The sequence below is a fragment of the Juglans microcarpa x Juglans regia genome, chromosome 8D, assembly GCF_004785595.1.
Source record: "Juglans microcarpa x Juglans regia isolate MS1-56 chromosome 8D, Jm3101_v1.0, whole genome shotgun sequence".
Taxonomy (NCBI): Eukaryota; Viridiplantae; Streptophyta; class Magnoliopsida; order Fagales; family Juglandaceae; genus Juglans; species Juglans microcarpa x Juglans regia.
Window position 1 is genome coordinate 21,550,519 of NC_054608.1, and position 22,157 is coordinate 21,572,675.

Sequence of the window (22,157 nt, forward strand, 5' to 3'; positions counted from 1 at the left end):
TGACACTATATGCTAGGAGAAGGAGAATCTCAGTTGAACTCTCCTAACTACTTTGTAGTGAATAAAAGTTTAGTGGTATCTCTTAATGTGATGACATATAATCAATAACCTCGAGCGAGGCGTATGAGTCTCCAGCTTTGGGCTTTGCATCTCCCTGGTGAAGATTATAGTAATAATGCTCTCAAACAGGGTGTACAAACCTCAGGCTGAGAACCATATAAAAATAATATTCGGTGGGAATGTATGGACCTTGGGCGGATAAGACAACAGCTAGGACACTTTATGTACAGTATGGGGGGCCATAGAAATATTGTTTAATGTAAAAGTAAGAAAGACAAATAAATGGAAAAATGAATGGTTTTTAAGATAGAAATGCTCATGATGAATGAATATGCTTGAGCTATTAAATGATTGTTTCATGTTTATGCTTTATATTCATTTTGACAAGTATGTCCTTCCTTCATGTTAATTCTTATTTTATATAATTTAAAATTTTATACTTAAATATATGCGAAATACAAAATCCAATGCAATCACTTGTGTTGATATAATTTTCTGGGGGGGATCAATGGAGCTCAACAATAAGGTAGAATGGCCCAATATGTTAGCTTTGGCGTTAATATGGTGCTTGGATGTCTATACATAATAACTAAAGCATATAAAATATAAATAAAAAAAGAGACACATAGATTTACATTATTCAGCTTAAAAGCTTACGTCCAATGGTCATTTGATGGTAAATTCTATTATGTTTGGTGATTTTATAATCTCTCATAGCCTCCCATAACTTTAAATACAACAAAGAAAATAAGATTGAGAGAGGTTGAAGAAGGCGTTGTCCTTCTTGAAATCAGAAGAGAGAGAGAGAGAGAGAGAGAGAGAGAGAGAGAGAGAGAGGATCTGAAGAGAGTGTAGAAAAGTGTCTAGATTTGTAGAGATCCCCTACTTTTATAGAGGTATTCTTCATTCTATAGAGTAGCTAAGTCCAACTTGTTGTATGTCACCTTTACCTTTTTGTTTGTTAGTCAACCTCTTTTTGCTTTATCTCTTCATTTTATTCCAGGAAATAGGCTTCCAATGAGCTGGATCTTAGTTCATTTTATATCCAACAAAATCTTGAGATTCTTAAGGTTGACTTGTCTAACATGAAGGTCTTGAGAATTTTTATAAAAGCAAAGATAAAAAAAGTCTACGAGAACTGTAGAAAATAAATTCTAGGGACATGCTCGTGATTTTTTGTTGTGCGATGCAACGTATCTCTAAGGGTGGACCTCAAGGAGACTCGAGTTTCATGCAAGGGCCTCTGGGAAGTTTATTTGCCCGAGCATATGTCTAAATATTGAGCGTATGTCTAATAATTGCGTGTGATTATTCAATGTTAGCAAAGAGTACGTATTTCGTACTTGGTGATTGTTTTTGTTTCCGTTGATCCTAGTGGATTTCTTCCCCTTATGAGGTGCTTTCACATTGGTGTTGTTGTTTGGGAGATAAAGTTAGAGTTTATTTGCCAATTGATCCCTAGGTCTATCTCAGGTAGTTGCCAAGTCTGTCGACTCATTCCCAAAGGCAACCTGCATGAGTTGGTTATGGAGCTTGGAGGCTTATTCTCAGAGGTAACTCGTTGGTAGCAGCTATGGGGAGAGAGTTAACCCTGGTCGTGTAGGTGTGCTAACTTTTCATGCTGAGTTAAGGGGAGATCGCTTGACTGCTTTGCTGAAGTGCAAGTATTAACCCCAGTCATATGCACATACATTAACGGTCACCTATTTTTCTAGGGGTACAAGTGCTTGATTCGGGGGAGCCCCATTTTTTGTGTAAGTGTTAGTCCCGGTCACATGCGCATGCATTAACCTCAATTGGTTGTGGCCCAAGTGCTAACCTTGTTTGCATGAACATGTGTTAGCCTCAATCGCCCTATAAGGCGATCTGAATTTCTTGCGTGAGTATTAGCCCATCGCATGTGCATGAGCTAACACCTTGGTTGTCTATTTTGAGGGGGCCTGAGTGCTTGACTCTAGGGTGGCCTAGCAGGGAGCCCAACTCTCTCGAGAAATTTTCACCAAAAATCAAACTAGTTGGTATAAATGAAACAAATCATGAGTGTGAAACGTTAAAACTTGGGCAAGTGGCTTGATACTGTATTTGGTAAGCGTTCAATTTTTATAGTGCTCAAGTGTGGCTCGACCCCGATGTTGGAATTTTTCCTCCTCTATCTTTTTGTTGGAGTGCGATGAGGGCTCGAGGTGCCCAGGTTAAGGTGAGAGTCGAGTTAATTCCCATTAATGTCTGGGTGCTTAATAATGGCAAACATGTAGCCCGCCATGTTGGTTCTAGCCAGCAGGTCACTTCACCATGAAGATGGAATAGTGAGCTCACCCATGGCAGGCGAGCTTGGGGAAATGTGGATGAGCTCCGATACTCGCCAACAAACAATTACTGCTACTTGGGGGTGGGTAAGCCTGCACGGTAAGCCTGATGCTTGTCCATGGAAGTGGGCGAGTTCTGTCAAACTTGGGCCTTTGTTCTTGAATTTGTCCATGGTGGGTGAATTCAGGCTAGACGTGGAGCTTGCCCAGCTTGGGTTTTGGCCTTAAGCTTGCCCCAAACAACCGTGTTCATCTTTGGTTTCGGTTATGCCCATGGTCGGTAGCTTGGTATTGGCGGGGTGCACTGGCGAAGGGCATCATGCCCAATTGTTGCCACAAGCAAAGGATTGGCAGGCTTCATGCTCGTCAACCTTTCAGTTGTTAATTCCTGGGTGCATTGCATGATGTATTATTGCTAAGCAACCATATGGTCCTACAATATAAAGCAAAGCCATGGACCTAGAATTGTTTTGGGTGACCAAGTGAGAACGTTCAAGTGTCTTGTTAGGGACGTAAAGCTAATAGTTAAATAGTTTGAGTGTGATTGTCAAGATGTAGTGATTGAATAAAAATTTAGATTTAGAGAAAAAGCAGGGGACATATATGATGGAGGTCTTAGGATGGGCAAGATGACCTTTCATTTAGAGTGACAAATTGTATCCCATAGACGGCGCCAATTATGGGATTGGGATTTGTCACCCTCCAAATAAAAAGGTCTTCTGATTTATGAGATAACCTCTATGCAAATACATAAGTTTCACTATTATTTCTATCTTTGACCTACATTTTAATTAGGCTGGGATTGTCTAAACTAAAAAGAAAAAGAAAAAAAAAAGAGAGAGGATCTAGAGAAAGCGTGCGTGCATCACATGCACTGAACTAGTGCACGCGGTATTGATGCATGGTGTAACACACCACCATGCACCCAAGGGCTTACAAGGGGAAGCACGTATGCCCTCTATATTCTCACCAGTGGCGAGCTCCCATCTGCTACATTGGAGTAAACAAATAGCAATGGCGGGAGTTTTCCCACCGGATCCACGTATCCAAGAGTGGCAAAAGCGGGCGGGGAAGACCTCGCTGGTAGTCCATAGTGGGCGAAAGTTAACTCCCCCACTGAATCACCGTGTCAGGTTTCAACTAGAGTACACAAACAGAGATGGTGGGACTGTTCCCGCCGATCACACATCTCCGGGATGCCAAAAAGATAGGCGTGCAGACACATGCTAGGCGAGAATCTTCCTCATCAGCCATGCCTCACACAGTGTGAACTAGGCTCAGGTGCCTTATGGAGCTCAAAACAGGAGACAACGAGAGTTTTCTCGCCGACCTGCCGCACAGGTGAGCATAAGCATCACCGTGGGTGAGCTTTGGAGCTCACACATTGTAACGCCCTAACCCCGAGGGTCTGGAGAGTTAACTCATGTTACCTGATAATCAACTCCAACAATACTAATATATTTCCAAATCCATGAATATATACTTCCACAACTCCAAAACAAACGTAAATATTTCAAATTAATAAACCACCATACTCACATACCAAATCCTCAATACAACAACCCAAATAAAGATATCAACTTCTCTTCATGTCTCAATTAACAAACTAGAATAAAAAATAGAATTGACATAAGTCTCCATAATCCGTCTAAAAAATATTGAAAACAACCTACTAAATAAATAAAATCCACCAGCAGCACTAGTACCACGAGACACCCAACAACTATCCACGGCTAATCTTGTCCACAAACTCTAATATTGATCCTCAGCTGAACCATCAATGTCATCTGAAAATATTATGAAGATTAAGTGGTGAATTATCAACAACCCAACAAGCAGAGAGCATATACTAGCATGTAAACATGAACATTTATAAAGTTCGGTATGTAGAACAAAACATTTGTTTTCAGAATGCAGAAGCAACATATTTACTTTCAAAAAGCATAAACAAAACTTGGTACAAAACATTATAGTGAAATTTTCAGAAAAACAAACTTGCTCCCAAAAAAAGAAAATCCTTTGGCATATTCAAACTGAAACATTATATTCATATGATCTCATAATATCACATCGGGACAAATACCATGTTAACCCCCGTGATAGGATTATAAACCACCATTATACCCGTGGCTGGGTTGTATACCACGTTTCACCCTCGTGGTAGGGTTATAAATCACCATTATACCCGTGGCTGGGCTATATACCACATTTCACCCCCGTGGTAGGGTTATAAACCACCATTATACCCGTGGCTAGGCTGTATACCATGTTTCACCCCCGTGGTAGGGTCATAAACCACCATTATACCCGTGGCTGGGCCGTATACCATGTTTCACCCTTGTGGTAGGGTTATAAACCACCCTTATACCCATGGTTGGCCTTTAACAGAAACAAAACGGAACATCATTGGAACCAAATCACATTTAGATACAGAATCAGAACGTTATGCCAAGGTTTTCAGATGAAACATCATATCAAAACAAAACACTGAATAGGTTTAGATCATTTCACATGTTTGAATTAAATAGAATCAAAATATTTTCATTTATTCATAGCAAAAAATTTTAGATTTTCAGATTTGCTCTTTTGCATAGTTTAGAAACAGAATGCACAAAATTAACTCATGTCTACACCAGTCATGACAGAAAATACTCTCTTATATAGAATTTATGCATATGCAGAATAAACATCTGAGGTCGTTTTCAGATTTCTTCTAAAAAAACAAACATATCTATTTTCCATGTCAATCTCATTTCATTTCTTTTATGCAAAACTAGTATATGAACCCCGCTTACCTAACTTCCGTGTATTATCTATGTCTTGAGTCAGAAACTCTAGTAGTAACACCACCTAAACAAAACATATATCCAACATTTAATAAACGAATCTAGAAAGCTACTATTTATTGAGTAATAATCCAAAACAGTCCCTTTTAACACAATAACTAACATAAAATTATACCCAAACAGTCCCATCCTCAAACCATTAGCATTTAGACCCCAACAGCCATAAAAAATCCCACGCAGCAACCAAACACAACTCATACAGCTCACCTCTTGACGACATGCATTTAATCAAAAGAAAACAACCAACAACAAAAATTCCACTCCACCCTTGATCACTGTTATTCCCTATCTGCCAAGTAATTAAAAACTCCACACTACCACCATATCAACTACACTTTATCCACATTTCAAAATCCAACCATGTAATACCCAAAAATACTACCAAAAGCTTCGGAAGAGACTTACCTAAAAGAGTCACAAAATCTTCGCACCACCTCGAATCAAAGCAACGCACTAAAATCTAAGCCCAAAATTCACTGAAATCTCTAGTGAAAGAGATAGTGGTCTGCTCAAAGAAGGATTGAGGGGTCTGAGTGTGTGCATGGCAAACCAAGATAGAGTGGGTGTGTGCATAATAACAAACCAAAGCAAAATAGCGTAAAAGAGGGTCTCTGTGTGTGTGCAATAACATGGGATAGAACAAAAAAAATTAAGAGTGAGATCAGTGAGTGGGAGGGATAGTTATTTGACGATAGCACTCCTAATGAAAGGACTCAACGATGGCACTAAGATTTTGAGACTCACGAGGAAGCTAAACAGTGCCATTACCCAAAGAAAAATCACGAAACTGTCTAAGAGGCAAAGAGAAACAGAGAACGAGAGAGAGAACGATGGCTCACCGTTGTGGAAACCAGCCAACAACGACGAGATTTTGAGGCTCATGGAACACGCAGCACCAGCCAAGGATGAACCAAAAATCTGTGTAAGAGAGAGAGTTTGAGTAGTTCAAAATGCAGTGAGGGAAGTTTTCAAGTGAGAAACCAAGAATAAACTGTAGGAACGTGGGAAGAGGCACACGAGATGGAGAGTTTTTGAGAAACAGAACAGCTGGGAAAGGAAAGAAAAACTATCAGGGAGGAAAGAAAACAAAGAGGGAAGAAGGAGACTCACCAAAACGACACCGTTTGTGTTGGAGTCTTCTGGGCTGGGCTTCATCTGGACCTGGGCCTTGTGCCCGAGTGTTACACACACTACATGACACACGATTGGCACAAAGCCCGCCATCCACCATATCTCACCTCTGGCAGAGGTGGGATAAGCTTGCCATACTCAGTGAGCCACATGCCATGCCTCACATTTATGCAAGGTTGTAGTCACCAATCTGAAGCAATTTTGACCTCCCCATGATGGGTTTCTCACCAACAACCACCTCACCCAACCACCATGCACATCCCACTGTGCTTGGGACATCCCTCCAAGTCGCTCCCTACCATAGTTGCAAGGCACACCCCCTCGACACACACTCTATTGAAGTTACAATTGTGAGTAAAGTGAGCTGCAAACCCACTTGCTCCTCAACCAATTCTTTCACCATAATTCAACCCATGCATGGTTCACTTTAAGGAGTCCGTATATAAAGCTTTCCCACTAATGTGAGTTGCCTGTTGTGGGTTGTTAAGTCTCCCATTCATTGTGTACCTCTCCACACCCCCCTTCTTAACTTGACTCTTAAGACCCCTCATCACCATGACAGGGAAGATCAGTTCCCCACACATAGGGTAACCACATTCAAAGCCACCATGCATGGACATGTCACCATGCACTACGTAGCTGGCCCTATAGTTTGGCACTCTTATATTCAAGTTGCTTTCCTCTTTTGAGACTATATATGTAATACTAATCACTTTCTAAGTTTGTTTCACAAACCATGATTGGAACTACTAGTTGCCCAAAGCCAACAATGAACCATCTCAAGTAGAGATCACCCAAGACGGACAACCTCTACCTAGCAAAAATCACTTAGCGGTGATCGAATAGTCTCTATGAAGCAAAAATCGAAAGTAGTAGCTACATGGCCTTTGTTTGCATCTCTCAAAACTCACTATTTGAAATTTATTTAACAAGCTTGGTTTTTGGAGATTTTCCCCATTAAAATCCTTGGATCTCCATTAGACTCCCGATGAATGAATAAGCAGGAACACAAAGATTGATAAGCGATACACTTTGGATATCTTTGGAGATTTTTCCCATGAAACTCCTTGCAATATAGGCAACCAACGTTAATGCACGCACATGCGATCAGGGTTAGCAATTGCACCTAAACAAAATGGTTGAGCAATCCTCATGCTATGTTAGCATACGTGTCTGCAATTGGGGCTAACACTCTCGTCATAATTTCAGCTAGCGAGTTTTCTTCGAGATCGAACATCCAAACTCCATAATCTCCTTGTGCGGGTTGCCTTTGGGAATGAGTCGATGGGCTCAACAATTACCTGATATAGACTCATAGAGTCGACGAGCACTCTGACCACTTAGTGCGGCTTCCAACTAACAAACTTTAACTTTAACACCAAGGAAAGAATGCTCACTTGAAATCAACTTAGAGGGAAATAAATCCACTAGCATTTATGAAAATAAAATGGATCACCAAATACAAAATACTTGCTTTGTAATGCTTTTTGCTAACAATGAACATTCATAGGCAATTATCAATCATATGCTTACACGAACAAAATTTATAAAGACCCATCCTTAGAGACCCTTACAAGGAATTTTACAAGTCTCCTCAAGGTCCACCTTTAGAGGTCTTCATTGCATCTCACAACAACGAAAAACCGAAGGAAAGTCCCCGTAATTGTTTTTTCTACAACTTTCGTAGACTTTCTGTAGCATGGTTGGCTTTTATATTGAAGATAGTAGATACTCAAGATCTTCTTGTTGAATCGCTGGGTTCTGTTGGATATAAGCTAAACTAGAGTTTAGCCCATTGGAAGCCCGTTGATAGGAATAAACGAAAGAGATAGGACAAGGTATAGATAAAGTTAAAGGACGTTGCTACGGTGGCCCTACATTTGCCCCCTAACATGGTCTTGCCACATGGCAAGGCATGTCAACCAATATTATAAAAAAAGAAGAAGAAGAGGGAAACACGAAATTACGGAAATGGGAAAGAACCCTATTTGAAAGTGAAGCCCTACTTGAAACCCTAATCTAGAGAAATCCAGAGAGTCCATTTCCACTTCCGGCACCCTCAAGCGGTGAAGCTCTATTTCTGGCGAAGCTCTTCGATCCCTCTTAGAATTTTACAACAACAACCTCTCTATGTTTCTTCAGCATGCTTCTTTCTCTAATTGCTCTAGGGTATGGCCTTGACCTTCTAAAGTCGAATCAAAGGAATTCATTTATGGTCTTTCAATCCATTATTTGTTAAACCATACCTTGTAAATTGAAGCAATATGCATCTAATGGCGAGATTAGAACTCTATTGCATTATGTAATTGTTTGTTAAAGCATACCGATGAAGAACAGCCTCTTTGTTGCGCTTTAAATCCTTTGATTGGAAGCATAATCAGTTTAGTCTGTTTCTATGTGCAAACTTTGCCCAAATGGCGGAACCAATTGAATTGTTCCAATTTGAGGGGGTTCACTTTCAAATGGGGGTTGTTTCCCATTTTCGTGTTTCCCTCTCCTTCCTTTTTTTTTTTTTTTTTTTTTTAATAATATTGGCTGATGTGTCTTGCCATGTCCACATCAGGAGGCAAATGTAGGGGCATCGAAGCGTTTTTCAAAGCTAAAAGGGGTTGACTGATGTACAAAAAGTGAAAGTGATACAAAATATGTAGGACTCATATACTCCGTAGTAGGAAGGAGATCTTTATCAACAGAGTGGATCTCTACAAATCTTGACACGTCTTTACAAACTCACGGGGCTCTCTCTATCTCCCTCTCTCTAGAATGTCATCATCTTCTTCAATCCTATTCTCTCCATTGTATTGAGAGCTATTTGAGGCCATGAGGAATTGTACAATCATCAAATATAGTAGATTTTGCTGACATGTGGATGTAGTCTTTCATGTCAGACCATGTAAATCTCTATGTCTCTTTTCATTTATAGTTTACATGCATTTATTATTTAATTCATGTATGAGCATCCTAGCACTATATCAATGCCTAAGCCATCATTGTGGGCCATTCCAGCGTATGGGCTCTTGTCATGCTGAAACATTACATCAACAACTTATATTATTTTTGGATCTTGAGATGTAAATCTCACCTTGGAGGCCCATATATGGTACGGGTTAAATAGAACCCCAAACTTTATCGAAAATGCGGTTGATCCAATCGTAGAAGGAGATATTAAAAATGAGGTTGATCATGATGAGTAGTTTTTGTGTGTAAAAATGTAAAAGTCTATAAAAGTCACAATGTAACAATCTTTTGCCAAACAATGTTAGCTTTTAAATATTTTGTTTATGCATATTTTAGACTTGAACAAGCTTTTCCAACCTACTGCATGGGTGTTTTTAAGCTGCCAAAGTCCTTGTTAAAGGAAATTAATAAAGTGATGCACCAATTCTGGTGGGGCCAACAGGATAGGGAGAAAAAGTTGCATTGGGTTTCTTGGAATCTCATGGGAAAGGCTAAGGAAGCTGGTGGAATGGGTTTTAGAGAGTTTGAGAGCTTCAACTTAGTATTGTTGGCTAAGCAAGGCTGGAGGGTAATTCAATACCCTGACTCATTGGCTTCACAAGTTCTTAAGACCAAATATTTTAGTAGCTCTAATTTCTGCCAGGCCAAGATGGGTGCAAGACCATCTCTCATATGGAGAAGTCTTTTGGCTGCTAAAAACCTCATAATTAAAGGATCTATTTGGAGAATTGGAGATGGTAAGGAGACAAAAATCTGGAAGGATAGGTGGCTTCCTAAACCTTCCTCTTTCATGATTCATTATCAAGGGTAGACTATAGATGAAGAAGCAAAAGTTGCTGATCTCATTAATGAAAACACGAAGCAATGGGATAGAGAGAAGATATTTAGCATGCTAGGTCCTTTAAATGCTGCCATAATCCAAAGAATTCCCGTAAGTTCTACAGGTGCAAAGACAAGCTAATGTGGTTAGGCACAAAGGATGGAGGCTTTACAGTGACAAGTGCATATCACCTTCAGAAGGAACTAATAGCAGAACAGAGGGGTCAGTCTTCTCGAGGATACCAAAACTTTAAAGAGTGGACTTGCTACTGGAAGTACAAGATTCCAAATGCTGTTAAGATTTTTGTGTGGAGAGCATGCTTAGAAGCTCTACCGACAAAAAATAACCTTTTCAAAAAGAAGATAGTGGACTCTCCATTATGCCCAATATGCTATAGAGAAGATGAAACAGTTGCTCATGTGCTGTGGAACTGTGAATCAGCATTGGATGTGTGGTGCCAAGGGCCCATTATGCTGCAAAAAAGTACGTTGAGGGCAGTAAGCTTCAAGGAGATTTTTGAACAGCTAAATGCCCAATGTGAAACAGAAACAATGGAACTTTTTGCTACGACTGCAAGGGGAATTTGGCAGAGGAGGAATAAAAGTGTATTTGAAGTGTCCTTCTTGCATCCTAACCTAATATCCCAGAATGCGGCTCAACAGCTGGAAGAATATAAGGCTGCTCAGCTTGACTCTAACTCAACAACTAGAAGGAATCCTATTCAAGCTGTGATATGGAGTCCACCTCCTATGGGAATAATCAAGGTAAACTGGGATGCTGCATTGTGGGAAGATCAAGATAAACTGAGAATAGGCTTGGTAGCAAGAGATCATGAAGGTAGAATTATAGCTTCTAAAAAGGTGGCTAAGGCTGGTTGTGTGATACCATTACTGGTTGAGGCAATAGGAGCCTATCAAGCTATCAAATTGGCATTCGAAATGAACTTGGAATCTGTGATCTTTGAAGGAGACTCTCTTTAGGTTGTTCAAGCAATAAATCTGCACAAAGAGAGATGGGACAGCGTGGGACTGGTGCTTGATGATACCAGAATGTTATTAGCTCAAGTAGTACATTGGCAATTTAACTTTGTTAAAAGAAATGGAAATGAATTAGCCCACTGTCTTGCAAAGAAAGCTTTAGAACTCACGGTGGAAACTTCCGAAATGGTTGTTATTCCCAACTGTAATGAAATACCTTCTATGTAATTGAGATGAATGAAATCGTTCCTTTTACAAAAAAAAAAAAAAAAAAAAAGAAAAAGAAAAAAAAGCTAGATATATATATATATATATATATATATATAGGTTATGTGTATTGGATACTAATGAGCCCTTATTGGCTCAAGTTGTACAAGGAACTTATTGGAAGTTTTAATATCTATATATGGATGTATGTTGAGTTATATATTTGTAATTAGTTTATTCCTCTAATATATGTACTTAAGTGTACTTAAGTGTATAAGTTGGCTGAGTGTTTCCGCTAACTAAAATTCAAATTAAAACAGTTCAAGCATTTTTATGCTTGTCAGGCTAAAGATGTTTACCCAATATCGTTGACAAGATATCATATACCTTTCTTTTCAATATAGACTAAAGATGTCTCCATGGAAGGTTGCTTGGAATGCAATACCAACTAGAGCTAATATAGCTAAGGTGGTAACATTAATTCATGAGCCACGATGATGCTCGCCCTCCTTCCCCTTTGTTGGGCGAAATAGAAACAAATGAACACTCGTTTATCAAATGGCATTTCACCATAATGACTTGGAGGGAGTCTCCTAGGCCCATGGATATGATCAGAAATTGGATTAGTTGTGTCATAAAACCTCATGATGAACTGCAGGTGGTAACTAATTAACAAAGAGCAAGAACTCACCCTATGTACTGCTGCAATCATCATGGACACTATATATATGGTTCAGTAGAAACCACAAAGTACATCATGAAAAAGAACCACATGTCATGGATATTAACCTAGATAAGTTAGTTTTACAGAATTCTTAGAATATTCTAGACTATACACTTGTCATTATCTTATTAGCTTTCTTGAAACTGAAATATTCTTGTAAACTCTATAAAAGGAACACTGTCCCTCAATACAATATATGGATTTCAATTATTCTCAATTATTCTTCTTACATGGTATCAGGGCTGCTCGACTAGCAGTCCTCTTGATCCATGGCCTCCTCTATTTCATCTTCCTCACATGTCGTTACTACCAAGCTAACAACTGAAAATTTTTTGTTATGGAAAGTGCAGATTTCGGCATACCTTAGAGGGCAAGATCTCTATGGATATATCGATGGAACTCTGCCTTGCCCTTCTCAATTCTTACCTATTACCACTGAATCTCCCACCAAACAGACCAACCCTAAGTTTCTTTCCTGGACACGCACAGACCAACTTGTGCTTAGTATACTTTTTTCTTCCCTCTCCGACTCCATTAGTAGCCATGTTCTCTCAGCTGAAACCTCTCGAGCCTTATGGCTTTCCTTGATGTCCATGTTTACTTCCCAATCATAGGCAAAAGACTTCCAAATCAGATACCAATTGACTCACCTTTCTCGTGGAGATCAAACTATCTCTGATTATTTTGGGAAAGTTCGAAATCTTGCCGACACCCTTGCAGCAACTGGCTCCCTTATCCGAGAAAAAGACCTTGTTACTTATCTTCTTACCGGTTTAGGACTTGCTTATGAAAGCTTCGTAACCTCTGTTACAACTCATGCTGAACCCCTAACCTCCCATGAACTCTATCAACTCTTACTTGCCTAAGAAAACAGAATGAGCCATGCCTAAAAAATTCTTCATGAACTTTCAGCAAATTTCACTTCCTATCGGGATACACGCGGTCGTGCTCCCTCTTGTGGTGGAAGACAAGGCCGCGGGCGAGGTCGTCATCATGTTTGTGGTGGGAGACAGTTCTCTCAGTCCTCAGGGAACACCCATCAAGCACTTAGTGGGCCTCGCCCTACCTGTCAAGTATGCCAGAAAACAGGTCACGTTGCCCTCCAATGCTACCATAGATTTGACCACTCTTATCAATACGACCCACCCCAATCCTTTTCTGCAAATTATACCTCTTCCAACAACCCAAACACCTTCTTTGATTCAACCTGGTACCCTGACTCAACTTCCACCCATCACATAACCAGCGACTTGAGCAACTTGAACCTGTCATCTGAGCCGTATCATGGACCTGAAGCAATCTGTGTTGGAGATGGATCATGTCTTCCAATTCAGAATTTCGGTGACTCTTCCTTTCATTTAAACTCCTTTAATTTTCGTTTATGCAATCTACTTCATGTACCTAACATCACCAAAAATCTAGTCTCAGTTCTTTAATTTTGTATCGATAATAATTGTTTCTTTGAGTTTCACTCCACTCATTTCTCTGTGAAGGACACTCGGACCCAGAAAATCCTCCTCATAGGTCCAACTCGTAACGGTCTATACGTCTTCCCTCCATCTCCGAGGTCATCTTCATCTCTTCAAGCTTATCCTTCTGCTGCTCTTGGTGAAAGGACCTCTGTTTCAAATTGGCATAGGCGTCTGGGTCACCCATCGCTTGAGCTTGTCTTTAAAATTTTACATTCCAACTGTTTGTCATTTGTTTCCAACAAAAAGTCTTTTAATTGTTTTGAGTGCCCCTTGGCTAAATGCCATCAGTTGGCTTTTGATTCCAGTCGGGCCGTTTACACAAGGCCCTTACAAGTAGTCAATGTGGATCTTTGGGGCCCAGCTCCTGTTAATTCAAGGCTTGGTTTTAAATATTATGCCTCATTTGTGGATCACTTCACTCGTTACACATGGTTTTATCCGCTTAAGCTAAAATCTGATGTTCAACATATTTTCCACTTGTTCCTATCTCACGTTGAGCGACTATTCAATGTCAAATTAATTACAATGCAAACGGATGGTGGAGGTGAGTTTCAACCTCTCACATCAATTTGTCAAAAACTTGGCATCTCTCATAGACTTTCTTGTCCCCATACGCATCAACAAAATGGTATAGTTGAAAGAAAGCACCGACATATTGTCGAAACTGGGCTTGCCTTGCTAGCCCATGCTTCTCTTCCTAAATCATATCGGTCTGATGCTTTTGAAACAGTCGTACCCACAAAAATTCTTAACAATAAATCTCCCTACTCAATTGTTTTCAATCATGACCCAGATTACAACTTCCTCAAGGTTCTTGGTTGCAAATGTTTTCCCAATCTCAAACCATACAATAAAAATAAACTCCTCTTTCGGTCTACTCCATGTTTGTTCTTGGGCTATAGTCCACATCACAAAGGATATAAGTGTTTGGATCGTAAGTCCAACAGACTATATATTTCAAGAGATGTGAAATTTCATGAAAATGAATTTCCCTTTTTGGAGCCCATTAACTCTATGCCTCTGGCCCAACCCATGCCCTCTGCTCACTTACCTCTCTTCCCTCAATCCATCCTTGGTCCAGGCCCTAACCCAATACTACACTCTCTTCCCTCCCCTGATCCATTCCCCACCAATACTTCACCTAGCCCATTCATTCCCATTAATCCAACTGGCCCATTACCGTCCACTCCCTTACCCAACCCTTCCTCGTTAAAATCATCTAACCCTAATTCTCCAGAAACTTCTTCATCTCCTGCGCCGCTGCTTCCATCTTCTTCTAACCCTACCCTTCTCGGTTATTCCTCATTTCCCACTCCTGTAAATGATTCCTCTTCTTCTACTCTTCAACCACCACGGTCTCCCATCATCCCTCGAAGCAAAACAAACTCCTCTTGTCCTCATACTTCCATAGATGGCACTATTCCCTTTCTACCATGGCACTGCTTCCTCTCCATGGCTACGGTACCAGATGATCCTTCAGGCTTCTCAGTTGCATCCAAATTTTCAAAATGGCGAGATGCAATGTCTCAAGAGCATAAGGCACTTCTTCACAACAAAACCTGGAGTTTGGTACCCTCTGATCCCTCATATAATGTTCTTGGTTGTCGTTGGGTTTTTAAAACCAAATTTAACTTTGATGGAACCTTTGAACGTAGAAAGGCCAGGTTGGTAGCTAAAGGCTACCACCAGTAGCCTAGCCTTGATTACCAAGATACTTTTAGTCCGGTAGTCAAACCGACTACCCTACGTTTGGATCTTTCAATTGCTGTGACTTGTGGATGGCCTCTGTGCCAATTGGATATACAGAATGCTTTTTTGCATGGATCCTTGTCTGATACAGTTTACATGCAACAGCCTCAGGGCTTTATTGATCAAAATTTTCCACATCATGTTTGCAAGCTTCATAAAGCAATTTATGGTTTGAAGCAGGCCCCGAGGGCTTGGTTTGCACAATTAAGCTCTTGGTTAACTGGTTATGGCTTCTCTGCTTCTCAATCTGATCCGTCTCTGTTCATATTGAATCATGGTGATTTACACATGTTCTTGTTGATTTATGTTGATGATTTTGTTCTGACATCATCCAAACCTAGTGCCATTGACAACTTTATCACTGATTTGGGTCTTGCATTTCCTGTCAAGGATCTGGGAAAACTTTCCTATCTCCTTAGTCTCGAAATTGACTACTCTAACTCTGGCATTTTTCTTTCCCAATGTAAGTACATTAAAGACTTACTTGTCAGAAGCAACATGATACATGCTAAACCAATCACCTCTCCTATGTCTGCTTCTCTCAAACTATCACAGTTTGATACTCCCTCCTTTGATGATACTACTTTGTTTAGAAGTATAGTTGGTGCTTTACAATATTTGTCTTTTACTAAACCTGACATATCATTCTCAGTAACAAAGTATGTCACTTCATGCATTTCCCAAAACAGTCTCATTGGTCTGCTGTTAAGAGAATTCTGAGGTACCTTAAGGCCACAATTAATTATGGTTTGATGTTCAAATTCTCCTCATCCTTCACTCTTCAAGCATACTCAGATGCATATTGGGCAAGATGCTCAGATGACAGAAGGTCCACATCAGGTTCCTATGTTTACTTGAGAAATCATCTTATTTCTTGGAGTTCCAAGAAGCAAAAGATAGTTGCAAGATCAAGTACAGAAGCAAAGTACAACTCACTTGCATTCACTGTTGCAGAATTAATTTGGTTGCAAAAATTGATTCGGGAGTTGGGTCTATTCCTTCCTAAATCTCCAATTTTGTGGTGTGATAACATTGGAGCAACATACTTTTCAGCCAACCCTGTCTATTACTCCAAGACGAAGTATATGGACATTGATTATCACTTTGTTTGTGATCGGGTTGCTGCCAAGAGTCTAACAGTTGCCCACTGCAATTCCAAAGATCAGTTGGCTGATGTGCTGACAAAGCCCTTGGTTTCTGATACATTTTTTAGGTTTAGAACGAGTCTCACTATTGTTGAAACCCCATTGGACTCGAGGTGACATATTAACCTAGATAAATTAGTTTTATAGAATTCTTAGAATATTTTAGACTGTACACTTGTCATTATCTTATTAGCTTTCTTGTAACTGAAATATTCTTGTAAACTCTATAAAAGGGACACTGTCCTTCAATACAATATATGGATTTCAGTTATTCTCAATTATTCTTCTGACAATGGATATGACCAAGAAGGTAAAATGTTGTTTGGAAGAATATATAGATGCTAGAAAAGCGGAGAATATAGAAAGAGGAAGGTATTGGATTCTTGGAGAGATGGATAGATGCAAAATTAATTATGATGCGGCTTTTAGCTAGAGCCAAGCACTCGTTTATAGCAGCAGTGTCTAGGGATTATACACACCAATATGGATGGAAAAAAATCCAAACCAACTCCTCATATAAATTAGTGTAAAAATTGGGATTGATCAACTGCAGATATTTGAAGGAGACTCCATAGAAGTACACCAAGCAGTGGAATATAATGATGAAGAGAACAACTGGAGTTTGAAAGGATAGACAGAGGACAGCAAGGAACATTAATTTGTGTAACCACAAGAGCTTCAGCTAGACCCCAGACTTGCTAATCACAGGGCCGGCTCAATACATTCCGAGACCTAAGGCTAAAATTCTAAGTGAGGCCTCATATTATATTATATTTATTTTTATTTAAAAATAATTGTTATTATTTTGTAAAGTAAAATTATTGATTAAGATTTTATATCACATTTTCAATTAATAATTGACTTTAGTCTTTATTAGAAAATTTTTGATTTAGAGAGAATTTTATTAAATTTAGTTTTACAAGTACTTTAGACTTTTAGACACAATTATAATCATTATTGTCAATAAAGTTCTATAAGCAACTTACACATTTGAAAAAAAAGAGGCCCTTACCTCTTTAAAGAATTATACAAAAACCTTTTATGAACACTGGAAAATTAAATTTTGCTATTTATAATTTTCACATTAATTATATATTAAACTAATAATGACAAAAAAGAAATATATTCTTAGAAGGAGAATAGGTAAAATAATTATTATATGTGATAGTTTTAAAAACTAATAATAATATAATATCTATTTGATCTTATTTATATTCTCATTCTCATTGAATTAATTAAAAAATTTTATTGAGTATATATTTTTTTAAAAGAAAATTTCTACTTTTTATATATATATTTTTTGGAGGCCTTCTTCCATTAAGGGCTTTAAGCAATTGCATAACTTGCCTAATAGAAGAGCCGGCCCTGGAGCCTAATCAACAAGGACATGCACACTTGCTAGCAAAATGGGTTGCTGATACGAATACGTTTGAGTATCACTTCAAACTTCTACGTAAAATGGGAGTAAGTTTTCGACCAACATATAATTGTGCTTTATTTTTGTAATCTTGATTCTTTAATATGAGTATCTTATTCGGGAAAAAAGAGAAGATAGATCATGACAATCACTTCAACGAATCTTTTGTCTTTTAGGGAACATCTTTAATCAATATGAATGATGCTACACTTACGGAAGGATTCAAATTAAGACATCATATTTCAATCAATATGTGATTGCAGTAAAAGAAAGTCTTTGTCTTTCTTCTGTGTAATGTCCGTGGATCCTTGTATACCACTATCATTTTTGAGTCAGTTTTTCACTTTCATCCATGAATGATATATATTGGCCCCCCGGCATCAACCTCATGCAATGCCCGAAACCTGCAAGAATTCTACGGCTATATATTCCCTTTCCCTTATATTAATTTGTTAAGTATTTCTTCTTAAAATAGCAAAACCATTAATCTAAGTACCGCCATTGACAAACTTGCTGATTGAATCTATTTTCTTTCTCAGCCCAAGCTAGCCATATTTATCTTCCCTATATTTATTTCCTTGATTACCAAAAATGCTCAGAAAAATAGTCCTCACAAACTCCAAAAAGGAATACATACGTTAGGCCATAAATGCATTTGGTATATTGTCTGCCAAGAGGCAGCTGACGAACCGCACATGAAATTAAGGTTCTTGACCTTTCTTTCTTCTTCTTTATTAGCTCTTCAAGTAAATTCCTCCTCAACCATCGATTCTCTGTCTGATCACTTTTTGAATACATCCTTTTTCTTTTGAATAACCATATTCCAATCCTATATATGTTTGTGTCTACGTCGGAATAATCGAAAAACAAACAGCGCCATGTCAATGTCGGAGACCGACGCTCATCTCCTAGTCTTCCCATACCCAGCACAGGGCCACATGATTCCTCTCCTCGACCTTACCCACCAGCTCGCCATCCGAGGCGTTACCATCACCATTCTCGTCACTCCAAGCAACCTTCCTCTCCTTGAACCTCTTCTCTCAGCCCACCCTTCCATCAACACCCTCGTCCTCCCCTTTCCTTCGCACCCCGCAATACCGCCGGGCGTAGAGAACGTCAAGGACCTGCCCCCCAACTCCTTCCGTGCAATGATGCTCTCGTTGGCCCAGCTCCACGAGCCCTTGCTCCGATGGTTCAGGTCCCACCCTTCGCCACCCGTGGCTATCATCTCCGACATGTTCTTGGGCTGGACCCACCGCCTCGCGTGCGAGCTGGGTATTCGTCGCCTCGTTTTCTCACCGTCCGGTGCCATGGCCTTGTCTGTCATTTACTCTCTCTGGCGGTACCTACCGATGAGGCAGAAACAGAATTCCCGTGAAGAAGATGGTCAAGACGAGATCGTCTCGTTTCCCAAGATCCCGGGTTCACCGAAATACCATTGGTGGCAGCTCTCTCCCGTTTATCGGAGTTTCGTTGAAAATAAAGTAGATCCGGACTCAGAGTTCATCAAAGATGGATTTCTTGCTGACATGGAGAGTTGGGGACTCGTTATCAACTCGTTCGACGAGTTGGAACGAGTTTATTTGGAACATCTGAAAAAGGAGATGGGGCATGATCGGGTGTGGGCAGTGGGACCCTTACATCAATTTCAAGATGATGAAGAAATCTGTGGGTCCAAGCAGAGGGGTGGGTCCAGCTCTGTGAAAGTGGAACAGATATCGTCGTGGCTTGACACCCGTGATGATCACGAGGTTGTGTACGTGTGCTTTGGGAGTCAAGCTAGGTTGCCCACGGATATCATGGAAAAGCTGGCTTTCGGATTAGAGAAGAGTGGGGTCCATTTTATTTGGGCGGTGAAGGAGCCTATAAATGGACACGTGGACAGCACGGTCCCACCAGGATTTGAAGATCGTGCGGCTGGGAAAGGTCTGGTGATACGAGGGTGGGCCCCACAAGTCCCAATACTGAGTCATCGGGCTGTCGGTGCATTCCTGACTCACTGTGGTTGGAACTCAACTCTCGAGGGCATAGTGGCCGGGGTGCCATTGCTGGCTTGGCCAATGAGTGCTGACCAGTTTTCGAATGCTACCCTTTTGGTGGAGGAGTTGAAGGTGGCAACAAGGGTGGGTGACGGTTCACGAGTTGTGCCGGATTCGGATGAGCTGGCCCGAGTTTTGGCTGACTCGATTAGTGAGAATCGGGTGATAAGGGAACGAGTTGCTGAGTTGGGCAGGGCTGCAATGGAGGCCATCAAAGAAGGTGGGAGTTCGATTGTGGGGTTGCAGTCGATGCATAGTACATTGGCCACGTTGGTATCACCTCGCAATACCTTTAAATTCTCCGGTAACGAGGAAAATGAGTCAAGTTTGATCGACTAACGGTTTTTATTCGAATGAGGTTCAACCTTTTATCGAATTAAATTTTATTTTTATGAACAGTTGATTCAATCTTTTTTAAATATTAAAAATAGTTTCATTAGAAAATTTTTATATGTTATACTTTTGTCGTGCTTTCGTCGCATTATAATGAGTTATATTATCAACCATCAATTTTTTTAAAAAGAAAATAAAAAAATAATCGAAGAGTGATAAAAGTGTTACATTTCACCGATTGTGATAATAGTGAGATGAGATTTGAGAATCTAATAAGTAGCATTCTCTTTTTATTATAAATATAAGCATATTTCTTATAAGAAATTATAAATTGAAGTAAGTCGACGTTAGACAAATTGAATCGAATTTTATATAATTCATATCGTTTAATAATGTATCATAATTTTGTATTTATAAATTATTCATTTAATAAATGAATCGAGTTCAAGTCAATTAAAACTTTAAAAAAATGTCACAAAAAGTTTTTATTTCGTAAAAATTAGTTAACTCATCTAAGGTTAGATTTGGACAGTGAGTTGAGATGGATAAGTTAAGAATAAAATTAACAGTTGAATAAAATATTATTAAAATATTATTTTTTAATATTATTATTATTTGAGATTTGAAAATTTTAAATTTTTTATTATATTTTTTATGAAAATTTTTAAAAATTATAATGATGAGAATGAGATGGATTAAGAGGTTTCTCAATCCAAACTAGGCCTAAATTTTTCTGGAGGGGTTGGGAACTTGGGAGATAAAAGTTGCATCACATCTCGAATTATTAATTTTATCGTGGTTTAAAATAAAGAGATGATGAAAAGATATTCATTAAAATAAAGATAGAATATTATTTTTATAGAAAAAGTTACTTTACCTGCCAATCTTTACCGTTCTACTTGAATATATTTAAATGTATTATAAATTATAAATTAAAAGAAAAAAAAATTATAAAAGTAACTAGTAAAAAAAATAAGTGCATTACTCTAAACGGCAGAATAACCCAACTCTATTTTCACATCTCTAACTGCCATGTTGAAATCACCGTCCCTAATTGTATTTTAAACTTTGATAGAAGCTGGTGAAATGACTCCACCCTGTGTAGCAAGTAGTGGGGGAATTATTTAATTTCTTTCTTTATCACTTTTAGTTGCAAAAAGTATGTGATAGAGTTAGGTCCAGATTACATCTCAAAAACTAATATTGGATATAATCTTAAAATATGTAAATTCTATATATTTGTTAAATAATTAAGTTGAGAAAAAAATAGTTGTAAGAACATAATTTTAAATAAAAATTAAATAATTAATTAATATATGGAGTGTATTTACAAAATATAAAAAAAAATTAAAAAAAATTATTAAAATATATAATATTATATTATTATTTTGACTTTGGGATAGATAGTCTAATGTGTATTAATATTTTCAATAACTTTGACTTTAAACAAAATCTCAACTTTTAATCAAATTTTAGACTTGCTAGCTGGAAAGGATATTTGGGCCTTCACAGTTTTAGCTAAGAGATAAAATCAAGAAGTAACTCAGATTCCTAATAAGAGATAGATTCAGACTCCTAATAAGAGATAGACTTAGACTCTTAAAAGGAAAAATGTTTCACAAGGCTAATTTGACTCTATTACTCTAAGAAAATAACCTCTATAAATAGTCTACAGGAGGTAACAAACAATTCACTTGGTTTATTTGTTACTTTATACACTTACTCGCATATTACTATACTAACTTTGGCATCGGAGTATCACTAGGGCAACCAGTGCCACCTCTTTATTCGTTACATGTCATTCGTATAGTTGGTAGTGTAAAACGGATCATTTACATTAACCATTGTCAATGTTGTCACAGAGAGCCACAAGTGTCCGTAGGTCTGTAGGGATTTGTAATATCGGTCCTAACAGAAGGTAGTAGATAAGGGTCAAATAGACTTTTCCTAAAATTAACTTAGTAATTTGTTTT

The 22,157-nt window shown here is 38.8% G+C and overlaps 1 protein-coding gene across 1 annotated transcript; it reads left to right on the plus strand.

Annotated features, from left to right (window-relative positions):
- Positions 1 to 18,362: 18,362 nt before the first annotated feature.
- On the plus strand, positions 18,363 to 20,190 carry LOC121243610 (UDP-glycosyltransferase 89B2). The gene has a single exon (XM_041141735.1). It carries the CDS (start codon positions 18,691 to 18,693, stop codon positions 20,188 to 20,190), a length of 1,500 nt encoding a protein of 499 aa, XP_040997669.1. The 5' UTR covers positions 18,363 to 18,690.
- The last annotated feature ends 1,967 nt before the right edge of the window (positions 20,191 to 22,157 follow it).

Bases quoted from the DNA above. Each gene is read 5' to 3' on its own strand.
- LOC121243610 (XM_041141735.1), top strand. From the start codon at position 18,691: ATGTCAATGTCGGAGACCGACGCTCATCTCCTAGTCTTCCCATACCCA.